At 51.0% G+C, this 13,224-nt stretch overlaps 1 protein-coding gene across 1 annotated transcript in view; it reads left to right on the top strand.

Moving 5' to 3' along the window:
• The window catches only part of LOC136932657 (potassium voltage-gated channel subfamily H member 7-like), a 40,162-nt gene that overhangs the window by 26,223 nt on the left and 715 nt on the right, over nucleotides 1-13,224 (top strand). The window contains exons 10-14 of the mRNA XM_067227853.1: nucleotides 440-692; nucleotides 8,748-8,959; nucleotides 9,270-9,354; nucleotides 9,525-9,755; nucleotides 11,250-11,406. Of these exons, the coding sequence (XP_067083954.1) occupies nucleotides 440-692; nucleotides 8,748-8,959; nucleotides 9,270-9,354; nucleotides 9,525-9,755; nucleotides 11,250-11,406 (938 nt within the window). The remainder of the gene's footprint in view (nucleotides 1-439; nucleotides 693-8,747; nucleotides 8,960-9,269; nucleotides 9,355-9,524; nucleotides 9,756-11,249; nucleotides 11,407-13,224) is intronic.

Raw genomic sequence — 13,224 nt, 5'->3', positions numbered from 1 at the left:
TGCCAATGTTGACCTGCAAATTGCATGCCAGCTTTTCATTAAAAAGAGTGCTTGTAGCTTAAGGGCATGAGCATATGTGATTCACAGGCAGGCATGGTGTGGCACGAGTTTGCACAAGAGCACAATTTGAGTAGTAAACCTTAGACAGGCGTGGACAGTATTTTACTTCACTATATCTTTTTCTTTTTTTTTTACACCAATTAAAAAATTATGTTACACTGTGACACTTTGTTGTGCTGTATCTCTATTGTATGAGTTGAATTGAGGTGTTTTTGTTTGAAGAGGTAAGTAGATTCTGTTCCTGTATTCTTGTAGAGATAAACTACACCCTGGTTCCTGCTCTAGTGTAAAAACAGCACAGGACATCGGCTAAATGTCCTCCATCACCCCAACCTCTCCACTTCCTGTGTTGTGATTCCTGTCCTTGTCCACGCTGCAGGTGCTTAAAGGCTTCCCAGAGTGTCTCCAGGCAGACATCTGCCTCCACCTGAACAAGAACCTGCTGGAGGACTGCAGGGCCTTCCAGGGAGCCACCAAGGGCTGCCTGCGGGCGCTGGCCATGCGCTTCCAGACCACGCACGCCCCCCCGGGGGACACCCTGGTCCACAGCGGGGACGTGCTCACTGCTCTCTACTTTCTGTCGCGCGGCTCCATCGAGATCCTGAAGGACGACATTGTGGTGGCCATCTTAGGTAAGCACCCTTGGGTGGGCATGACCTGGAGAGATTGTATGTTCACTGTATGTTCTGTTGGTGTTACCATGGTATGGATGGTCACATGAACACATGAAAACAGAGAACTATCGACTCCAGTGAGACTCTGGAGATACGTCTTCACTATTCAATGATCGCTCATCGCTTGCTTATAAGACCATCATTTTATGAGGCATAATGTAACAAATATTTACTGTCAGTTCAGTAACAAAGACACCTCGTCACTGGTCTGGGTAATACACAGATCCTATTCAGACGTTTTTATAACAAGGTTAGGGGAGCACTTACACTGATGCTGTCATTAATATTTAATTTCCTATCCTCTTTGTTTATACATACATGGTTAGACATTTAATTAAATCTGTATCTTTTCGGAGCCTCGTTGGACGGATAACGTGAATTAATGATTCATGGTACTTTATCTCCAGTGCCGGGTTCCCAGGCACTGGGCCGTGTGCAGGCAGGTTAGCTGTCACTGGCTGAGGTAGTTAGTCCAGCTCCCGCAGAGGGAAGCCCAAAAGGAAAGCAGGGCCTTTTGTTCTGGCCTCACGTCCCTCCCTCCTGTGGAGATCACCAATCCACATCGTCTGTGACAACTCCGTGTCTTCTCTTCAGACTGACGAGAACGTAACAAGTTCTTCAGCGGTGTATTCTGAACTGGGCTATTCCATAAATTGCACACAAGACAATGGGAAGGACAGCTTGGTAATTCTCAAACCATGATGTGCTGTGTTTTTAATACCTAAGTAGTGTTTATATTACTGCGAGATAGAGACCCTGACATTTCTATTATGCGGCTCCGTATGAGTCTGTCTGGCAACTTCAAAGAGCACAGTGACATAGCTCTCGTGTGCACAGCGCCGCGGAACGCTTTTCTGCCAGGGCTGAACAGCAGGAGGGAAAGGTACAGCATGTGAGAGGAAAGGAAAATGCTGCTGTTCATCTTCCTATTGCGTCTAATATCAATGCCTAACATTAATAATGGCTCTCGGCTACGGTGCAACAGACTGTTACAGTGGCAAACAAGAAGAAAAAAAACTTCTTCCACGAAAAGTCCCACCTGTGAATCTCTTACAGGTGTAACAGACCATGCCAGGATTAAGCAGACTATTTTTCATGAAACGAAAGCTCACCGGAGCCACGCGTGACATATTAGGGTCTGAGCTCTGCACAAGTAGGAGCCTTGCAGAAGAACCCATGAATACATTTCACAGAAAATGTGAGGAGATCTCACAGGCCCTGCGTCCTGCCCAAGCCCATATACGGTACAGTGTTAGGGTAGGCACTGTGCTGAATGCGTGTCAGGGTAGGGTCTGTGCTGAATGTGTGTTAGGGTAGGGTCTGTGCTGAATGTGTGTTAGGGTAGGGTCTGAGCTGAATGTGTGTCAGGGTAGGGTCTGTGCTGAATGCGTGTCAGGGTAGGGTCTGTGCTGAATGCGTGTCAGGGTAGGGTCTGTGCTGAATGCGTGTCAGGGTAGGGTCTGTGCTGAATGTGTGTTAGGGTAGGGTCTGTGCTGAATGCGTGTTAGGGTAGGGTCTGAGCTGAATGTGTGTCAGGGTAGGGTCTGTGCTGAATGCGTGTCAGGGTAGGGTCTGTGCTGAATGTGTGTTAGGGTAGGCACTGTGCTGAATGTGTGTCAGGGTAGGGTCTGTGCTGAATGTGTGTCAGGGTAGGGTCTGTGCTGAATGTGTGTCAGGGTAGGGTCTGTGCTGAATGTGTGTCAGGGTAGGGTCTGTGCTGAATGCGTGTTAGGGTAGGGTCTGTGCTGAATGCGTGTCAGGGTAGGGTCTGTGCTGAATGTGTGTCAGGGTAGGGTCTGTGCTGAATGTGTGTCAGGGTAGGGTCTGTGCTGAATGTGTGTCAGGGTAGGGTCTGTGCTGAATGTGTGTCAGGGTAGGGTCTGTGCTGAATGTGTGTCAGGGTAGGGTCTGTGCTGAATGCGTGTCAGGGTAGGGTCTGTGCTGAATGTGTGTTAGGGTAGGGTCTGAGCTGAATGTGTGTTAGGGTAGGGTCTGAGCTGAATGTGTGTTAGGGTAGGGTCTGAGCTGAATGTGTGTTAGGGTAGGGTCTGTGCTGAATGCGTGTCAGGGTAGGGTCTGTGCTGAATGCGTGTCAGGGTAGGGTCTGTGCTGAATGTGTGTTAGGGTAGGGTCTGTGCTGAATGCGTGTCAGGGTAGGGTCTGTGCTGAATGCGTGTCAGGGTAGGGTCTGAGCTGAATGCGTGTCAGGGTAGGGTCTGTGCTGAATGTGTGTTAGGGTAGGGTCTGTGCTGAATGCGTGTCAGGGTAGGGTCTGAGCTGAATGCGTGTCAGGGTAGGGTCTGTGCTGAATGTGTGTTAGGGTAGGGTCTGTGCTGAATGCGTGTCAGGGTAGGGTCTGTGCTGAATGCGTGTCAGGGTAGGGTCTGAGCTGAATGCGTGTCAGGGTAGGGTCTGAGCTGAATGTGTGTTAGGGTAGGGTCTGTGCTGAATGTGTGTCAGGGTAGGGTCTGTGCTGAATGTGTGTTAGGGTAGGGTCTGTGCTGAATGTGTGTTAGGGTAGGGTCTGAGCTGAATGCGTGTTAGGGTAGGGTCTGTGCTGAATGTGTGTCAGGGTAGGGTCTGAGCTGAATGCGTGTTAGGGTAGGGTCTGTGCTGAATGTGTGTCAGGGTAGGGTCTGAGCTGAATGTGTGTCAGGGTAGGGTCTGAGCTGAATGCGTGTTAGGGTAGGGTCTGTGCTGAATGTGTGTCAGGGTAGGGTCTGAGCTGAATGCGTGTCAGGGTAGGGTCTGTGCTGAATGTGTGTTAGGGTAGGGTCTGAGCTGAATGCGTGTTAGGGTAGGGTCTGAGCTGAATGCGTGTCAGGGTAGGGTCTGAGCTGAATGCGTGTTAGGGTAGGGTCTGTGCTGAATGTGTGTCAGGGTAGGGTCTGTGCTGAATGTGTGTCAGGGTAGGGTCTGTGCTGAATGCGTGTTAGGGTAGGGTCTGTGCTGAATGCGTGTCAGGGTAGGGTCTGTGCTGAATGCGTGTCAGGGTAGGGTCTGAGCTGAATGCGTGTTAGGGTAGGGTCTGAGCTGAATGCGTGTCAGGGTAGGGTCTGAGCTGAATGTGTGTCAGGGTAGGGTCTGTGCTGAATGTGTGTCAGGGTAGGGTCTGTGCTGAATGTGTGTCAGGGTAGGGTCTGTGCTGAATGCGTGTCAGGGTAGGGTCTGTGCTGAATGTGTGTCAGGGTAGGGTCTGTGCTGAATGTGTGTCAGGGTAGGGTCTGTGCTGAATGTGTGTCAGGGTAGGGTCTGTGCTGAATGTGTGTTAGGGTAGGCACTGTGCTGAATGCGTGTCAGGGTAGGGTCTGAGCTGAATGTGTGTCAGGGTAGGGTCTGAGCTGAATGTGTGTTAGGGTAGGGTCTGTGCTGAATGTGTGTTAGGGTAGGCACTGTGCTGAATGCGTGTCAGGGTAGGGTCTGAGCTGAATGTGTGTCAGGGTAGGGTCTGTGCTGAATGTGTGTTAGGGTAGGCACTGTGCTGAATGCGTGTCAGGGTAGGGTCTGAGCTGAATGTGTGTCAGGGTAGGGTCTGTGCTGAATGTGTGTCAGGGTAGGGTCTGTGCTGAATGCGTGTCAGGGTAGGGTCTGTGCTGAATGCGTGTCAGGGTAGGGTCTGTGCTGAATGCGTGTCAGGGTAGGGTCTGTGCTGAATGCGTGTCAGGGTAGGGTCTGTGCTGAATGCGTGTTAGGGTAGGGTCTGTGCTGAATGTGTGTTAGGGTAGGGTCTTTGCTGAATGCGTGTCAGGGTAGGGTCTGTGCTGAATGTGTGTTAGGGTAGGGTCTGTGCTGAATGTGTGTCAGGGTAGGGTCTGTGCTGAATGTGTGTTAGGGTAGGGTCTGTGCTGAATGCGTGTCAGGGTAGGGTCTGTGCTGAATGTGTGTTAGGGTAGGGTCTGTGCTGAATGTGTGTTAGGGTAGGGTCTGAGCTGAATGCGTGTCAGGGTAGGGTCTGTGCTGAATGCGTGTCAGGGTAGGGTCTGTGCTGAATGTGTGTTAGGGTAGGGTCTGTGCTGAATGCGTGTTAGGGTAGGGTCTGTGCTGAATGCGTGTCAGGGTAGGGTCTGTGCTGAATGTGTGTCAGGGTAGGGTCTGTGCTGAATGTGTGTTAGGGTAGGGTCTGTGCTGAATGCGTGTCAGGGTAGGGTCTGTGCTGAATGCGTGTCAGGGTAGGGTCTGTGCTGAATGCGTGTCAGGGTAGGGTCTGTGCTGAATGCGTGTCAGGGTAGGGTCTGAGCTGAATGCGTGTCAGGGTAGGGTCTGTGCTGAATGCGTGTCAGGGTAGGGTCTGTGCTGAATGCGTGTCAGGGTAGGGTCTGTGCTGAATGTGTGTTAGGGTAGGGTCTGTGCTGAATGTGTGTTAGGGTAGGGTCTGTGCTGAATGTGTGTCAGGGTAGGGTCTGTGCTGAATGCGTGTCAGGGTAGGGTCTGTGCTGAATGCGTGTTAGGGTAGGGTCTGTGCTGAATGTGTGTTAGGGTAGGGTCTGAGCTGAATGTGTGTTAGGGTAGGGTCTGTGCTGAATGCGTGTCAGGGTAGGGTCTGTGCTGAATGCGTGTCAGGGTAGGGTCTGTGCTGAATGTGTGTCAGGGTAGGGTCTGAGCTGAATGCGTGTCAGGGTAGGGTCTGTGCTGAATGCGTGTCAGGGTAGGGTCTGTGCTGAATGTGTGTTAGGGTAGGGTCTGTGCTGAATGTGTGTTAGGGTAGGGTCTGTGCTGAATGTGTGTCAGGGTAGGGTCTGTGCTGAATGTGTGTCAGGGTAGGGTCTGTGCTGAATGTGTGTCAGGGTAGGGTCTGTGCTGAATGTGTGTTAGGGTAGGGTCTGTGCTGAATGTGTGTCAGGGTAGGGTCTGTGCTGAATGCGTGTCAGGGTAGGGTCTGTGCTGAATGTGTGTTAGGGTAGGGTCTGTGCTGAATGCGTGTCAGGGTAGGGTCTGAGCTGAATGCGTGTCAGGGTAGGGTCTGTGCTGAATGTGTGTTAGGGTAGGGTCTGTGCTGAATGCGTGTCAGGGTAGGGTCTGTGCTGAATGTGTGTTAGGGTAGGGTCTGTGCTGAATGTGTGTCAGGGTAGGGTCTGTGCTGAATGCGTGTTAGGGTAGGGTCTGTGCTGAATGCGTGTCAGGGTAGGGTCTGTGCTGAATGTGTGTTAGGGTAGGGTCTGTGCTGAATGCGTGTCAGGGTAGGGTCTGTGCTGAATGTGTGTTAGGGTAGGGTCTGTGCTGAATGCGTGTCAGGGTAGGGTCTGTGCTGAATGCGTGTCAGGGTAGGGTCTGTGCTGAATGTGTGTCAGGGTAGGGTCTGAGCTGAATGTGTGTTAGGGTAGGGTCTGTGCTGAATGCGTGTCAGGGTAGGGTCTGTGCTGAATGTGTGTTAGGGTAGGGTCTGTGCTGAATGCGTGTCAGGGTAGGGTCTGTGCTGAATGTGTGTCAGGGTAGGGTCTGTGCTGAATGTGTGTTAGGGTAGGGTCTGTGCTGAATGCGTGTCAGGGTAGGGTCTGTGCTGAATGCGTGTTAGGGTAGGGTCTGTGCTGAATGTGTGTCAGGGTAGGGTCTGTGCTGAATGCGTGTTAGGGTAGGGTCTGTGCTGAATGCGTGTCAGGGTAGGGTCTGTGCTGAATGTGTGTCAGGGTAGGGTCTGTGCTGAATGCGTGTCAGGGTAGGGTCTGTGCTGAATGTGTGTCAGGGTAGGGTCTGTGCTGAATGTGTGTTAGGGTAGGGTCTGTGCTGAATGTGTGTTAGGGTAGGGTCTGAGCTGAATGTGTGTTAGGGTAGGGTCTGTGCTGAATGTGTGTCAGGGTAGGGTCTGTGCTGAATGCGTGTCAGGGTAGGGTCTGTGCTGAATGCGTGTCAGGGTAGGGTCTGAGCTGAATGCGTGTCAGGGTAGGGTCTGTGCTGAATGCGTGTCAGGGTAGGGTCTGTGCTGAATGCGTGTCAGGGTAGGGTCTGTGCTGAATGCGTGTCAGGGTAGGGTCTGTGCTGAATGCGTGTCAGGGTAGGGTCTGAGCTGAATGCGTGTCAGGGTAGGGTCTGTGCTGAATGCGTGTCAGGGTAGGGTCTGAGCTGAATGCGTGTTAGGGTAGGGTCTGTGCTGAATGTGTGTCAGGGTAGGGTCTGTGCTGAATGTGTGTTAGGGTAGGGTCTGTGCTGAATGCGTGTCAGGGTAGGGTCTGTGCTGAATGCGTGTCAGGGTAGGGTCTGTGCTGAATGTGTGTTAGGGTAGGGTCTGTGCTGAATGTGTGTTAGGGTAGGGTCTGTGCTGAATGCGTGTCAGGGTAGGGTCTGTGCTGAATGCGTGTCAGGGTAGGGTCTGTGCTGAATGCGTGTCAGGGTAGGGTCTGTGCTGAATGCGTGTCAGGGTAGGGTCTGTGCTGAATGCGTGTCAGGGTAGGGTCTGTGCTGAATGCGTGTCAGGGTAGGGTCTGTGCTGAATGCGTGTCAGGGTAGGGTCTGTGCTGAATGTGTGTCAGGGTAGGGTCTGTGCTGAATGCGTGTTAGGGTAGGGTCTGTGCTGAATGCGTGTCAGGGTAGGGTCTGTGCTGAATGCGTGTCAGGGTAGGGTCTGTGCTGAATGCGTGTCAGGGTAGGGTCTGTGCTGAATGCGTGTTAGGGTAGGGTCTGTGCTGAATGCGTGTCAGGGTAGGGTCTGTGCTGAATGTGTGTTAGGGTAGGGTCTGTGCTGAATGTGTGTCAGGGTAGGGTCTGTGCTGAATGCGTGTCAGGGTAGGGTCTGAGCTGAATGCGTGTTAGGGTAGGGTCTTTGCTGAATGTGTGTCAGGGTAGGGTCTGTGCTGAATGCGTGTCAGGGTAGGGTCTGTGCTGAATGTGTGTCAGGGTAGGGTCTGTGCTGAATGCGTGTCAGGGTAGGGTCTGTGCTGAATGTGTGTCAGGGTAGGGTCTGTGCTGAATGCGTGTCAGGGTAGGGTCTGTGCTGAATGCGTGTCAGGGTAGGGTCTGAGCTGAATGCGTGTCAGGGTAGGGTCTGTGCTGAATGTGTGTCAGGGTAGGGTCTGTGCTGAATGCGTGTCAGGGTAGGGTCTGTGCTGAATGCGTGTCAGGGTAGGGTCTGTGCTGAATGCGTGTCAGGGTAGGGTCTGTGCTGAATGCGTTTCCGTGACGTCCGGTCGGCACGGTTGCTCGCTCCCTGCTGACGAGGTGCAGAGCTGCCCCAGGACTCTGCTCATAGGTCAGAAGCCGTCACACCCCAACCTGCTGCATCTCTTTTACACCACACGCTGCTTGAAGCACTGACATTTAGTCAAACCCTGCACCCGTGACAGGCCCTTTCAACATGCCCTTTGTGCTACCGTCCCCTTTGGGTCCTCCCGTGGCACAGCAACTTCATTATCCACCTGCTGCCATGAATTATATCCGTAATTACCATAAAGTAATTGATAATGACCTCATTGTTCGAGAAAAAAAATCACAATGCATGTATTCCGTCTGAAGTGAAGTAAATGAAGAAAAAAGTAAGTCATTCTCGAACCCTCCACTCCCTGCATCAAAGTTGGTTTGAGTTGGCAGACGTTGCTTTGTTTGAATTATGAATCAGAGGATCTGAAACCAAGACCACTAGAACAGAAGACCAGAGAACGTGAAGCTTCCACAGGCAGGAGAAGCACCGATGTTCATAATCCTCAAAGGAAAACTGACAGGTTTGTCTTTCTTCTTGTACTGGAGAAGCAGCCCAGTTCACTCCGTCAACCAAATCCACATAATCTCCTGAGATTCTTAGAGAACTACTTTGAGTAGGACCTGGGGAATTAAGAAAGCTTCTCTCATACTGTACCTTCCAATGTAACATGATCCTACCTCCAGTTACACTGTTTGTGAATACAACAGCGACTTTGCACCCCAAAGAAAAAGCCTCACCAAATTATGTGACCGTTCAGGTTGCACAAACACAGCATCCATCCATTCAGCAAGCTTTAAAATGTCTTAATCATATGTAAAATCTCTCGTACGTCAAATAACGAATCTCATATCACCCCTACTGCACATCTCACGTCTCTCCCCCAGGGAAGAACGACATCTTTGGAGAGATGATCCACCTGTACGCCAAGCCGGGGAAGTCCAACGCGGATGTGCGAGCACTGAGCTACTGCGACCTGCACACCATCCAGAGAGAGGAGATCCTGGAGGTGCTGGACATGTACCCTGAGTTCGCTGACCTCTTCCTGACTAATCTTGAGCTGACCTTCAACCTCAGAGACGACAACGTGAAAGTAGAGGTGGTGCATCTATACTGTACACACATCAGATTTATGTCAAATACACAGAAAGATAAAGATCTGATTTATTGGTTTTCTCATAATGTTACTTACTGTATGTTTTTTTTATGAGGGCTCAGGTGGCACTGTAGCACAAGTGTTTGGTGCAATTTGTGTGGTTTCTAAATGGAACATGGATAGTTGGATAGAGTACTACATAGATCAATTGCAGTAGGATCCTTTCAGAACAGTTCTTCAACAGTTCTTCTAAAATGCAGTGGTATTCTTTCAAGGGTATTCTTTTTAATTATGTACCACCCTCTTCCTACAGCCCATGTATTCTCACGGCAGTGACTCAGAGGGAGAGGATAACAAGCGAAGGAGGCGTATCTCCTTCACTCCACATCCGTCGAAAGGTAAACTTGCACAGAGAAGCAGCAGCATCACATCCTCCTCTCCTGAACTCTGAAGACACAAGGCGGTTCCTTGTTTTTCCCCTGTGAGCGGCTCCCTCTGAGGACGAACCTTCCTCTCGGGGCCAGAGAACGGTGTGTTCCTCTAACTCTGCTTCATTACCGTTCCACAGGGGGAAGCATCAAGGAAGTGGAGCAGGACTCGGGGAGGAAGAGGGATGCGTTCTCGGGCCTGAAGAGGGGTTCGGAGGACATGAAAGACTGGGAGAAGGAGGAGCTACGGTCTCTGGGAAGAGGGGGGAAGGGTTGCTCGTCTGTGGAGGCCGCCACTCAAGGGCCGGACGCACACCACGCGGGAGAGCCCCTGCCCAGAGATAACATGGACAAGAGCCCCTCGTTTGAAGGTAGCTCAGTGTTGTGGGTCAGATTGCAGGAGGCGGAAGCAAACATGCAGGGAACATGTTTAGACGGTGGCCTCATTAGAAGGTGGTCACGGTACGTTGAGTTAGTGAGATCAAAAAGAACATCCATGGTCATGCATCCCTGTAGGGTACGATGATTCTAGCCTCATCTGCATTTCAAATGGGATTGAGAGTCATTCATCAGGCAGGCTTTAGGTCAGGACTGGCCGTCCCCTTCGCCTCTCCAGAACTGACTTCATGGCAACGCAAGGAAATGAAAAAGCCACAATAGTAAACAACCCCTTTAAGAGGATCACAGGAAACATCATCCAATTACTCCAGCACCGTGGCCGTCTGACAGACAAACAGGTCCTTGTCTTTCTGACGGATTCTGATGAGGAACGTTTGAGTGCACGACCGGCCTGAACAGGAGGTCAAGTGTTTGCAGAGCAGCGTGTCAGGCCCTCTAGCAGACACTGCACCTGCGTACGAGCCAAACAAACTCAAAAATAGCATATCAATCAAATCTTCTCCGGTGTTAAGTCCCTGCCTAAAGCTCCGCACCCGGTGCCTGTGGTCCTCACATCCCTGCCATGGAATAAGCACTAAGGAAAATCTCAGTGGAGCTTGTTCTTTCAAAGGCTTAGTCATACTCTATCCTTTTTTCGAGGCTTTAGGAAAATCTGCTTTTGCCTCTGACATGGCTCTTGCAGTGTGCAAGCATACTGTGTCCTAGTTCCCTTTCAGCCATCCACATTCTTACCTTAAAGCTGTGCGCTCCGAGACAACTGAGAACCATGTCAGGTTTCCATGCTCCTCACCTTGACCCCTTTTGTTGAAGGAAACCGCACGCCTCACGGTTTAAGATTAGTCACGCCAATTCTTCGCTTGGTTCAGTGTTCTGGAAACAGACAGATTTACAGATTTAGGAGAAGGGTTTGCTTGAAAACATCTGTTTATCGGGGTACAGCATAGTAGGGTGGTCTGGTGGGGAGGTTTTCAGTTACGTATGACTCGAATAGTATCAAGAAACAGTATGGAGAAGCATTCAGTGTTATCTTGTGTACACAACAGTGAGGAAGGGAAAGGTCGGGGGCAACGACACACAGGTTAACAAGCCTTTCCGAATGCCACTGAGGAGCCTGCTATGCTGATAATGTCATCAAAGACAGGACTAGCCATTACTGCCTGTAGCAAAACACAAAAGCAGCCTCTCTGAGACACCAGAGGACCCGAGTGGATAGCTAGACCCAGCAGGTGCCCACCAAAGATAACAATGAGTTAGCACAGATAGCTGCTCTCAGCTGCGAGGAAATGCCGTTGTACTAACAGGTCTCCTGCAACACGCAGGCTAATAAATTACAAGCAAAGCCACGACACAGCTTCCTGCGGAAGATTAATAGCATGCTATATTCAGCGGTTGGTTGGTTTAGTGATTACAGCGGGATGACCCACATGTGAGGTGTAAGGTATGTGTGTTTGTGCCTCGCTCACCAGATCTGTGTGATGATGAATGGGCTTGTGAAAAGCCCACAGACCTCCTGGATGAGTCAGCACAATCGCAAGGAGAGCAAGGAGAGGACGACTCGGCGAGTGAGATCACGTATGGCGAGGTGGAGCAACGTCTGGATCAGCTGCAGGAACATCTGAACAGGTGGAGTATTTCCACCCCAACCTGAGCACTGTAGCAGGCTGTATAATGCAGAGAACAACAATGACAATGAATTGCTGGAAAAATCATATTTTTGATATCATTTCTCCATTGAGGCCTTTCCTTTACTGTCACCTACAGTGCAATAGAAAGCCATTTCTGTTATAGTCCTGCTCTGTGTGTGTGTTTGTGTGTGCGTGTTTGCGTGTGTTGAAAGCTGAATCCTCCTTATAGCACCAATACATCCATGAATCCCCAAACAGACAGCAGGGCTGAGACAGGCAGGACTAAAACAGGCAGGACTAAGACAGGCAGGGCTGAGACAGGCAGGGCTGAGACAGGCAGGACTAAGACAGGCAGGGCTGAGACAGGCAGGACTAAAACAGGCAGGACTAAGACAGGCAGGGCTGAGACAGGCAGGGCTGAGACAGGCAGGGCTAAGACAGGCAGGTCTAAAACAGGCAGGCCTAAGACAGGCAGGACTAAGACAGGCAGGGCTAAGACAGGCAGGACTAAGACAGGCAGGGCTAAGACAGGCAGGTCTAAAACAGGCAGGCCTAAGACAGGCAGGACTAAGACAGGCAGGGCTAAGACAGGCAGGACTAAGACAGGCAGGGCTAAGACAGGCAGGTCTAAAACAGGCAGGGCTAAGACAGGCAGGGCTAAGACAGGCAGGGCTAAGACAGGCAGGGCTGAGACAGGCAGGGCTGAGACAGGCAGGCCTAAGACAGGCAGGGCTAAGACAGGCAGGGCTGTTCCAGGTCCAGAGGGAGGCTGGTGAAACCACACGAGAGATGGCAGCGAAACACCGTCCCCAGCTAGATCTGCAGTGTGCATCACAACATGCAAATTAGCTACTTGGCACGCACGCGCGTCTCGCTTTCATACATTCGAATCCCCATTACCTCCTGAGGCAGGCAGGCAGGTTGAGTGGGGAGATAACAGCTCACCTGCAGCCTCCAGACCGCCCAGAGAGGCAGACAGGCACACGAGAGCAGCAGGTGGTATTTTTAGCTGGAATTATCACAGAAGAAGAGGCGCCAGCTCAGTGGCAGGGCTGCTGGATCTCTGGGTCCCATCTCAAATAAGACACATACGTATTATCCAGCGCACTATCGCTGACCCTGCTTTACCAGATGGCAGATGCTACAGGGTCGGCTCTGCTGCGCGCCGCTGCCTTTCAGAGAGTCTCGTAATGGGCTGCCAGCAGCCAGGAAGAGCCCCACTGAAATCATTACTAGCTGGACTTACTGTGGAGCCAAGGAAAACATCTCTCTCCTGTTTGTTGTTAGCACATAGGAGATCTATGACTCCTTTTTATAAGCTGTGAGACTCTCATTAGTGAAGATGCCATGCATGCACCCTCTTGTACAGAGTATGCATTTGTCTAGCCATGAAGCCAAGAGTGTCCAATATTCTGATAGGGACTATTTAGGGATTCCACAATTATTCAGCATGAGCACATATAGAGGCTAATATAGCAGTCCGAATGTAGCTTTTATGACGATAAAGAATGTTTATGAGTGAAAGCTAATTATTCCTCTTAAACGCACTGATCACACCTCCACTGCATATTCATTATCACCCTCAAAGAAAGCTTCATCACTGGCCTACTAAGGGAAAAACCAGCTGACAGAATGTGCTCTCAGGCCTTGTGATTTGGCGTCGACCGTACTACTGCCGAGGGCTGGAAGCCAAAGCAGAACCCAAGCTCCCCCTAGTGAACGTAACCCTCCACCAGAGTGCCCACACTGAGGCTGCTGTGGCTGTACAGACTGGCTTCTCTTTTCCTGACAACCTTTCCAATACCTTACACAGTCA

This window comes from Osmerus mordax, chromosome 2 (genome assembly GCF_038355195.1).
Source record: "Osmerus mordax isolate fOsmMor3 chromosome 2, fOsmMor3.pri, whole genome shotgun sequence".
Taxonomy (NCBI): domain Eukaryota; kingdom Metazoa; phylum Chordata; class Actinopteri; order Osmeriformes; family Osmeridae; genus Osmerus; species Osmerus mordax.
The sequence above is the reverse complement of the archived record's forward strand: the minus strand, read 5'-3'. Positions and strand labels throughout refer to the sequence as shown.